Source organism: Phaseolus vulgaris, unplaced genomic scaffold (genome assembly GCF_000499845.2).
Source record: "Phaseolus vulgaris cultivar G19833 unplaced genomic scaffold, P. vulgaris v2.0 scaffold_626, whole genome shotgun sequence".
NCBI classification, from domain to species: Eukaryota; Viridiplantae; Streptophyta; class Magnoliopsida; order Fabales; family Fabaceae; genus Phaseolus; species Phaseolus vulgaris.
The window spans coordinates 5,501-16,119 of NW_027174285.1; the positions used below are offsets into that span (position 1 = coordinate 5,501).

A 10,619-nucleotide genomic window follows, 5' to 3' on the forward strand; every position below is an offset into this window, starting at 1 on the left:
AGACTCTTGCACTCAAGTCAAGCGGCAGGATCATCAGGCGCCCACCGTGGGGCCGTGTAAAACGTGTTTCCCGTCCATAGCGTGAGTTTCTTGAAGTTTCTACAGTTCTTGTGTGGTTGTTTGCTGGTGCAACCATTTTCTGAAGTCTTTCACCATTCGTTTGTGCATTCAATCGGTGAATCGAGGTTTTCACCGTTCGTTTGAGTTTTCAATCGGTGAATCGAGGTTTTCACCGTTCGTTTGAGTTTTCAATCGGTGAATCGAGGTTTTCACCGTTCGTTTGAGCATTCAATCGGTGAATCGAGGTTTTCACCGTTCGTTTGAGTTTTCAATCGGTGAATCGGGGGTTTTAGTGGAGAAGTAGGAAGTTCGTGTTGAGATCGCGAGTTTCTGTGGAGGTTTGAGTATCCGAGTCGATTGTTCGCTGTCGCGGTTGTTTTCTTGGAAGTTTTTCGAGGTTAGAGAAGTTCTGACCGATCTATTGCTGGATCAGTCGTTCCAGTGGTGAAGGCCCTAGTCGTTGGAGTTTGATCTGTTGATATCTCATGAGAAAGATGAGAAATACGCGTTCAAGTCCCGTTGTGCCACCTGTTGAAGAGAGCGCCGTAACCATGGCGCAAATGATGGAGATGATGCGCACGTTGCAAGAGAATGTGGAGGCGTCGCGCCTCAGGCCAGAAACGAAGAGCTCAGCAAGGTTAATGAGGAGCTGCGTCAGTCTCTTCACGAGTAGAGAGGACGCACAACCGTTGAAGAAGTTGCACTGTCGTCACCACCGCGCGTTTTTCTGATGCCGTTTGCTCAGGCGATCATGGACACGGTGGTCCCTGCGAGCATGGTGGCTGTGAAAGCCTCTTTCACCGGCTTGGAGGATCCTGAGGCACATCTCACCGCGTTTCATACGCAGATGATGCTGTCAGGGGGCTCAGACGCAGTTTATTGTAAGATGTTCATGAGCACACTCCATGGAACAGCGCTGGAATGGTTCGTCAGCCTGCCTACAGATCACATAACCAGTTTCCAGCAGTTCTCTAAGCTTTTCGTCGACCAGTACATCGTGAACAAGGCGCCACCTATGGTGTCTTATGACTTGTTCCTCAGGGACTATCTGAATAGGTTTGAGCATAGATATTCCGCTTGCCTGGCAACGACGAGGAGATGTTTGTGCACGCCTTCAAAAAGGGCGTGCTGCCTGGACCTTTCAGCGAGTCGCTGATTAGGAGCCACCCTGCCACGTTTGCTGAAATCCGGCGACGTGCTGTGGCTCACATCGCCGCTGAGAGCGAGGTTGCAGAAAAGAGAGGGATCGTGGCTCCTACTAAGCCACGGGCCTAAACTAGGATTCAGCCGTAGAGGGTGTTGGAGACGGCGACGGCCAAGAAGGATCAAAGGACTCGCCATCCTTACGATCCAAAGAAAAACAAGGGGAGAGGGCTAGGGCGCCCTAGAGAGTTCAACCGCCCCCCGAGGTACGAGTTCGTCATGGGATTGGCAGACCTGATCGCCATCCCCAACATAGCCGCCAGGCTTAAAGTGCCTGAGAAAGTTTCAGACAAGGTGTTGGGACCAAAATCGGACACATGGTGCGAATTCCACAAAAGTTTTGGTCACTCCCTTGATTCGGGCTTCGCTGTGGGTTACCAACTCGCCGAATTGGTCGAGTGCGGTTTCTTGAAGGATTACCTGCTGGACAAGAGAACGGGGCAAGCGTCGAGCTCCCAGCCGGCGAGCAGTGAGGGCCAGCAGCATGAGGTGCCCATTCACGACGAGATCCACACCATAGCTGGAGGTTTCTCAGGGGGTGGATGTACTGCATCACAGAGGAAGAAATATGCAAGGTCTGTGATGGCAGTAGAAACGTTCGAGGATCACTCGCCGGATGTGGACATTACGTTCACCAAGGAGGACCTCAGGGACGTTGTGCCTCATGACAACGATCCCATAGTTATCTCGCTAGTCACGGCGGGAAGGAAGGTCCACCGGGTGCTGGTGGATCAAGGAAGCTCGGCAGATGTCATGTTCTAGCCGACTTTCAACAAGCTACAACTACCCCTTGACCAGTTAAGGCCCTATGGAGGATGCTTGTATGGGTTTGATGGCGACCAGGTGGAAATCAGGGGGTACATTGAGTTGAGAACTACATTCACGGACGAGGCGGCCTCGAGAACAGAGAAAATCAAGTACCTCGTCGTGAATGCCCCCTCGGCGTATAACATTCTGTTGGGAAGGCCGACCCTCAACAGGATAGGAGATGTGCCCTCAACAAGGCACATGAAAGTTAAGTTGCCGTCAATGGAGGGAGTGGTGATCACCATAAGGTCTAACCAGAAGGAGGCAAAGAAGTGTTACGAAAATAGCCTCAAGACTAAGAGGTCGGTGAGCTACGTCACCACAACGCCGCCTCCCGGTGTGGAGCCCAGGCCAGCAGAGGGGCGGGTTGTTGACACGGCGATGGAGGTGATCACCGAAAGTGATGAGGTCATGATGGACGCCGAGGCGGGGGGAGAGAACGCCGGTCGGAAGGAAGAAGCGAGAAACCGCCCAGAGGAGGCCAGGGAGTCGGGAATCGCCAGGGCGTTGATCGCCAGCGAAACAAGGCCCAAACCAGTCGAAGAGTGGCTTGAGAGGGAGATCGGGGGTAAGGTCTTCAAGTTGGGGAAATCTTTGGAAGGTGAGACACAAGACTAGATCGCCAAGGTGATAGAAAGGCATCTGGACGCTTTTGCATGGTCTGCTTCAGACATGCCTGGAATCGACCCCGATTGCTTGTGTCATCACCTAACGAAGGACCCTCAGGTCAGACCAGTGCGACAGAGAAGAAGAAAATTCAACGAGGAGAGAAGACAGGCGATTAGGGACGAAACGCAGAAGCTCCTCGTCGCGGGCCATATCAGGGAGGTCCAGTACCCTTAGTGGTTAGCTAATGTCGTGCTGGTAAAGAAGAGCAACGGGAAGTGGCGCATGTGCGTCGACTTCACAGATCTAAACAAGGCTTGTCCGAAGGACTCGTACCCTTTGCCGAGTATAGATGCCCTGGTCGACAGTGCAGCAGGGTGTAAGTTGTTGAGCTTTTTGGATGCCTTCTCGGGGTACAACCAGATTAAGATGCATTCTATGGATGAAGAGAAGACCGCCTTCATGACTGAGAGATCGTGCTACTGCTACAAGGTGATGCCCTTCGGGCTGAAGAATGCGGGGGCCACGTACCAAAGGTTGATGGATAAGGTACTTGCGCCGATGCTGGGGAGGAATGTACAAGCGTACGTTGATGATATGGTCATGACTTCACTAGAAAAGAGCAAGCACAACTCAGATCTTGAGGAGTTGTTTACCACGATAGCCAAGTATAAATTGAAGTTAAATCCCGAGAAGTGCATTTTTAGCGTGGAGGCGGGGAAATTCCTAGGTTTCGTCTTGACTGGGAGGGGAATTGAAGCAAATCCTGATTGTGCTGCCATCTTGGCGATGAGAAGCCCGGCTACCGTGAAGGAGGTGCAGCAGCTTACAGGTTGGATGGCCGCCCTATCTCGTTTCGTGTCAGCTAGTGGAGAGAAAGGTCATCCGTATTTCCAGTGCTTAAAACGAAACAATAGGTTTGTCTGGACGAAGGAGTGTGAAGAGGCTTTCGTAAAGCTTAAGGAGTATCTGGCGAGCCCGCCGGTTCTGTGCAAGCCTTTGGTGGGAACGCCTCTCAGGTTGTATTTTGCTGTAACTGAGAGGGCGGTGAGCGCGGTGCTCACCCAAGATCAAGATCAGATCCAGAAACCTATTTATTTCGTTAGCAAGGTGTTACAAGGCCCAGATATAAGGTATCAAGCCTTGGAGAAAGCCGTGCTGGCAATTGTATTCTCGGCGAGGAGGTTGCGCCACTATTTTCAAAGCTTTACGGTGCTGGTGATGACCGACTTGCCTATCCATAAAGTTTATAAGAAGCCTGATGTAGCTGGGAGGATGGTAAAGTGGGCAGTGGAGCTGTCGGAGTTCGACATCAAATATGAAGCCCGAGGATCGATCAAGGGGCAGATTTTCGCTGATTTTGTGGTCGAGATTTCTTCAGAGGCGTCACAAGTTGAGGGGGACGATTTTCGTTGGGTGCTTTCGGTAGATGGATCGTCTAACCAGCAAGGCAGCGGTGCTGGAGTCATTCTGGAAGGGCCCAACGGCGTGCTGATAGAACAGTCCCTGAGATTTGCCTTCAAAGCCAGCAACAATCAAGCAGAATATGAGGCGTTGATTGCAGGTATCTTGTTGGCTAAGGAGATGGGAGCTAAGGTGTTGGTGGCCAAGAGTGACTCGTTGTTGGTCACGGGGCAAGTAACAGGCGAGTTCCAGGCCAAGGACCCACAGATGGCGGCTTACTTGGAGTATGTGCAGGAGTTGAAGGGTTCCTTTGCCTTGTTCGAGGTGGTGCATGTACCTAGGGAGCAAAATGCTCGAGCTGACTTGCTAGCCAAGCTCGCCAGTTCGGGCAAGGGGGGTAGGCAGAGGACCGTTATTCAAGAAACTCTGAAGACACCTATAGCGTTTGTGGCAGATCACCAGGTTCTTCAGATAAGTAAGTCAACGGAGAGAGTGGCGAGGAGTCACAGGTCCTTGACCCAGGAGACCTTGAGAGCGCAAAGGATAAGAGCATGTCTAGGGGAAAGGGTGAACATGGCACAGGTCTGCGCTACGCAAAAGCCAGACACGTGGATAACGCAATACCAGCGCTGCCTGGCAGATGGCGTTCTCCCGCTGGATCCAACGAAGGCTAGGAAGATAAAGAAGAACTCTAGCAAGTTCACCCTGATCGATGGCGAGCTGTTCAGGTTTGGGTTTACACTCCCACTCCTAGTATGTGTGCACGGAGAGAAATGCACAAGAATTATGGCCGAGCTCCATGAGGGTATATGTGGGAGTCACATTGGGGGTCGAGCTCTGGCTGCAAGAGCTCTCCATGCAGGTTATTACTGGCCAACGATGAGGGAAGATTGCAAGAAGTATGCTCAATGTTGCAAGCAATGCCAGCTGCACGCCGATTGGCACAAGGCACCCCCAGAAGAGTTGAAGTCAATTTGCAGCCCCTGGCCGTTTCATACTTGGGGAATTGACATTCTGGGGCCCTTCCCATTGGCGGTCAGACAGATGAAGTACTTGGTAGTGGCGATTGAATACTTCACCAAGTGGATCGAAGCGGAGCCAATGGCCCACCGCACACAAGATCGAGAGCTTTGTATGGAAGAACATCGTGTGCCGGTTTGGTGTGCCTAAACGCCTGGTGTCAGACAATGGGACTCAGTTTGCAAGTCACCTGTTGAAAAAGCTGTGTGAAGAGGTGGGAATACAACAGGTGTTTGCATCCGTCGAGCACCCACAGACGAATGGCCAAGTGGAGTCTGCCAATCGGGTGTTGCTGAGAGGTTTAAAGAGAAGACTAGAGAAAGCTAAGGGATCGTGGGCTGAAGAGGTACCCCGCATAGTTTGGGCGTACCATACCACTGAGTAGTCAGGAACCCACGAGACCCCATTTAGCCTGGTTTATGGATGTGATGCGATGATTCCAGTCGAAATCCAGGAAAGCTCGCCGAGATTCCAGAACATTGTGGCGGAAGACTCAAACGAAGAAAGAAAAATGAATCTGGATTTGCTGGATGAGGTCAGAGAGGAGGCGAGAGTGAAGGCCGAAGCAGTAAAGAGAAGGATTGAGCGAAGGTATAACTCTAAGGTAATGCCAAGGCAGTTTAGAAGTGGCGACCTGGTGATGAGGAAGGCCCATCAGTACGAGATGGAGAACAAGTTATCGCCTAAGTGGACGGGACCGTTCAGAATAACCGAAGCACTCGGGAACGGCGCTACCGCTTAGAGACGTTAGAAGGAGGGGCGATTCCGCGCACTTGGAACGCCACACATCTCAAATTGTATTACAGTTAAAGCCTTGTAAGTAGAGACGAACATGAAGAGATTTAAATAGTTTCTGTTAAAATAGTTTCAAGGGGGCACTCTATTTTCCCTAAGGAGGGTTTTTAATGAGGCCACCCAATAAAGAAGAGTTTTCAAGTTTAAAGTTTCCAAGATTGCATGCTTATTGTTTTGAAAGTTTTTAGAAAAAAGACCTTATCACTTGTACGTGATCTAAGGCAACAGTAAAGTTATATTGCATGCTTTCTAGTAAAGTTTTAAGTCCACATCGTTTTTCGGCGATCGGCGGCAATAGTTAAAAGTTTTAAAGACCTCATCGTCTTTCGGCGATCGGAGGCACCAGTAATGTTTAAAGCCCTCAACGCTCTCGTTCGTCCTGAGGCAAGAGAAGAAGTCCTCCTCGCCTTTGAGCGAGTGCAGGCGAGAAAGAGAAGAAGTCCTCCTCGCCTTTGAGCGAAGTGTAGGCGAGAAAAGAAGAAAACCCCCTCGCCTTTGAGCGAGTGCAGGCGAGAAAGAGAAGAATTCCTCCTCGCCTTTGAGCGAGTACAGGCAAGAACAGATTGAAAGACCTCTTTGCATAAGCAGATTGAGGCAAGATTAAAAGTCCTCAGTGCATCCGGGGGGGAGGAGATGTACACCCTGGGCAAGTTGAGGCACCAGAGAAAGTCCTTCTCACCTTAGAGTGAGTTCAGGCAAGATGGAACTGAAGAGTCAGGGGTGTTCATGACCTTAAGCGGCGGGAAGGGAAGGTTGATGGAAAACGCCTTTTCCCCTTTGAGTGAAACATCAATGTTGACCCAGTAAGACCAGATAAAGCTTCCACGCTTGCGGGCGGTGTGAAGATAGATAAAATCCTTCTTGTCTTGAACGAGTTCAGGTACGGCGTGTAGGATGGAAGAAGTTAAAGGATAGCTGAGATAGGTTCATAGAGAACACCTCACTATCCAGATCATTGTTCCAAAACTCAGGGAGGTAGAGAAGAATCCGAAAGGCGCCTCTGCCCCCAGATGAGGGAACAATGATCAAGTTATGCAAAAGAGGGTAACATCGCCAGAACCCTATGGGGTGAAGGTTGAGATAGTGAGGGGGTTGTATGGCGAGTACCAGATCGGAGGAATTTCCGGCGATGACAGGAGAGGTGTGAACTTCACTTGACAGATCAGGTAAGCTGTGTTTAGAATATTAGATTGAGTTAAAACCTGCTGCCTAGCAAGTGATTTTGCGATAAGGTATGTTACCTTAAGTATAAGTATAAGTCATCGCTGATAATTGATGGTGGCTCGAGTTTACTTTGAAGTAACAGTTTGTTGAGTTTGCTATAAGGTTAACAGTTTGCTCGAATTAAAGCAGTGTGTGAAGGGTTAAGTTCAGGTAACGATGAGTTACCCCAGTTGAATGAGTGTTACCAGTTATGTTGGTCGATCACGCAGCAGATAAAGAGAGAAGACCAAGTCAAGTGAAAACATAGAAGATAGCGCTCTAATAAAAAGAAAAGTCATATATACATCGCCAACAAAGTTGTGCATAGTTCAAATATTACAAACAAAAGACAAATTCAAGGTTTTCAAAGAGGAGGTGATGGGGGAAAGCAGTTAGTCTTCAGAAGGCACAATCTTCCCATCCACCACTTCGTTGCAGATCGATAACATGGAGAGGTCGAGCTCCGGATATTGACATGCTATTTGCTCCAGAGCGGCGTCAAACCCGGTGGTGAGGACTTGAGCAGCGCTTTGGTTGAGCTCGTAAGCTTGCTTCTTCAACTCTTCTCTTTTCTCATGAGCCCGAGCCAGTTCTTCAGCAGCTTTCTTGCTCTCGTCCCGAGCTTGGGCCAGCTCTGTAGCAATTCTTTCAGTTTCCTTACGAGCTTCGGTGAGCTCAGTGAGAGCCTTGTCCCTCTCAGCTTCGACCTTCCCCAAGAGGACCTCCCTCTCTGTTGATCTTTTTTCAATCTTCTCCACCCTGGAAGCTTCAGCTTTTTGTGCAGCCTCCAAATCTGCCACTTTGACCCTAAATGGGACCAGTTTGCTCTCCAAGTCAATCTTTTCTTGGAGTTGAGTGTGCAGCTTTTGGCACAGATCGGAGGCTTCCTTGCGTGTGTTCCTTAGTTCCGCTTCCAGCGCATCCTCCAGCCTTGAATGTTCCATCTCCGTCATCAGCGGATTGCATGTGAGCTTTTCAGCCTCAGCCTTTATAATGAGATTCGACTCTTTGAGCTCGAGATTTTCCTGTTGGAGCCTCTTGAGCGAATCCGTCACAGCTCTTGTTACAAGCGAAGGGAAACCTTCCGCCATGGCCTTTAGCTGAGCTGCAAAGGGTCCCAAGGTCTCCTTGAAGGAATCTGGGACACTTGAGGCTGATGTTGGAGGTGCTGGTGGAGTTTGATGTTGACTTTCACCACCACCCTCTTGAGCTTGTACAGTAAGGGGGGCTTCAAGGTGTGGTGGTGAGGCTGGGGCTTCTGTTATAGGCATTGGGGAAGCCTGGGCACCCTCATCTTCTTCTAGTGCAGCCCCAGCGATGGATGTGGTGGAAGGAGAACCCTCTCCAACATATACAAATGGTGTTGAGGGCGCTTGGAGGGTTCTCTACATAGTTAGGGCCACTGCTTTCGACCACTGGGGGCGCGGCGGCCAGTGGTGCTGCTTGGACTGGTTCTAGCGGAGCTGGAGGTGGTGGCGGCATTGGTGTTGGGAATGCAGGTGGTGTAGAGGTGGTTACCCTTTTCCTCTTGGTGATGAGACCATCCTCGGTGTCTTCATCGTCGTCTTCTTCCTCCGACACCACCTGAGGGGTCTTCCTCTTTGGTCTCTTCAACACCATTTTTTTCCTTTCTGGGACGGGTAGGGCCCCAGAAGGAGTTGGACCTCGGGGAGGAGTTTTTCCTTGGGCAGCGGCGATCTCCACAACCGAGTTGGGCACAGTTTGGGAGCCCGCCGCAAGTTTGTGGGATCGGGCGATCGCCCTCAATTTTGCCAACTTTCCTTTTCCCAACATTACGTCTGCACAAGGTAAAAAATAGATGAGTATGCCCCAAAGCAGAAGCAGAACATACAAGTATATACATACAGAAATAACCTAAGCAAATAGCACATGGATGAATGATCAAGACCAGTACAAAACGAACAGAATGCCAAAGACAGAATGGTAGAAATGCTAAGACAGTTTCAACACAAAATGAAAGTCTTGGTGTTGGGGTAAGGGCTAACCTATGTACATTTCAAGTTGGTCCTCGAAGAATTCGAAGGAGATTATTGGAGCAGTGGGGAAGGTGATGTTGGCAGAAGCCACACTTTTCCAGAAAAGACAAAGGTCTTTGTCCAAATCCCCCATGTTGTCAGGACTTCTTGCTCTCCTGAAGTTGTCCCTGGAATCCTTTTTCCCCTTGTTTACCCAATACAAGGGGAAGCCATCAAGTAACGAAGGATCTTGGTCGTTCTGGCACACCTTGACGAATTTTCCCTTCCAGTCTTTGTAGGATTGCTGGAAGATGGAGAGGATTGACCTCCCAGCAATTCCATTCAAGCTGACCCAGAGGCGATCTCCAGGATTCTTTGCCTCAAATAGAAAAAGGAAGACATCAACCGAAACCGGCAGCCCCAAGTGCGCGCAAAGGATTTGAAATGCCCTCACGAATGCCCAGCTGTTGGGATGGAGCTGGGCAGGGGCGATGTCGAGCTCGGTCAACAGCTCCCTCTCGAAACGAGTGAAAGGAAACCTAAGTTTCACTTTCTTGAACAGCGTGGCGTAGACGAAGCAGAACAACTCGACGTTGTTCCCTTATCGTCCGCACAGATTGGTTCTCCAGGGAGGCAAGGCAGCACTGTCACATTGTCATCGTGCTCCTTGTGAAATGAAAGGTTGGGTCGATCCCCTTTCTTCAGACGAAGCACCCCCACCTCAGTATTTATCGACGGGGTTTCCTTCAGTAGAGTTGAGGTGGCCCAAGGGTAGAACTCTTGGTAGTCCGTGGAGGAAGGGAAACTCCCCCGGCTTGTGGTGGAGTTGCTTGGGTAAGGTCGGCACGAGAAGAGGCAGGCCTCTCAGCCTGTGTGGAAGGAGCACCAGAGGCACGTGGGGGGTTGCGTGTTGGTGGAGGGTTTGTCCCAGGGATAACCCTACGAGTTTTTGGGAGGAGGGTTTCGCGTGAGGAAGGAGGATTAGCGGTGGACTTTGTGTGAGCCATTGCAGGAACTGCAAAGGAAAGAAAGGGAAGAATGAGGATAGCAAGAGAATGACTCGATTGAGGACGAAGAAGATAGAACGAACGAGTGAGAGTTCACTGGGGTAGACGTTATCAGGAATGAAACTCTAAGTTACGAGAAAAAGAGAAACAACCGACAACGTATGCTCCAGACAGTCAATGGATGATGCAAACCGATTAAAATGCAACAAATATTAGTAGAAGGAGTAAAAGAGATACCTTTTGATGATCGGGTAAATGTTGAAGGAAGTTGAAGATTGTGGGAGACGAAAGGTTTCGTAGTTCGTAGAGAGAACGTTTAGAATGCTTGAAGATGAAGAAAGATAATGAAACAGTGAATAGCGCGAAGGGTTTAAGGGTTTCGAACGTTGTAGGAAGCGCAAATGACAATTAAAACAATCGTTGATGAAGCCACTTGTCGTTTGATTCAAAAGGGGTTGGTGAAGCGTCAGAAAGGCAAAAGAGTACGAACGTACGAAAGTCCATACAAGGGCCACGTAGATCGACGATGATTTGACTT

General features: G+C 49.9%; 1 protein-coding gene across 1 annotated transcript; it reads right to left on the bottom strand.

Annotated features, from left to right (window-relative positions):
* Nucleotides 1-7,490: 7,490 nt before the first annotated feature.
* LOC137817683 (uncharacterized) lies at nucleotides 7,491-8,369 on the bottom strand. Its single transcript, XM_068620935.1, has one exon. The coding sequence runs from the start codon at nucleotides 8,367-8,369 to the stop codon at nucleotides 7,491-7,493; it is 879 nt and encodes a 292-aa protein (XP_068477036.1).
* Nucleotides 8,370-10,619: the final 2,250 nt, after the last annotated feature.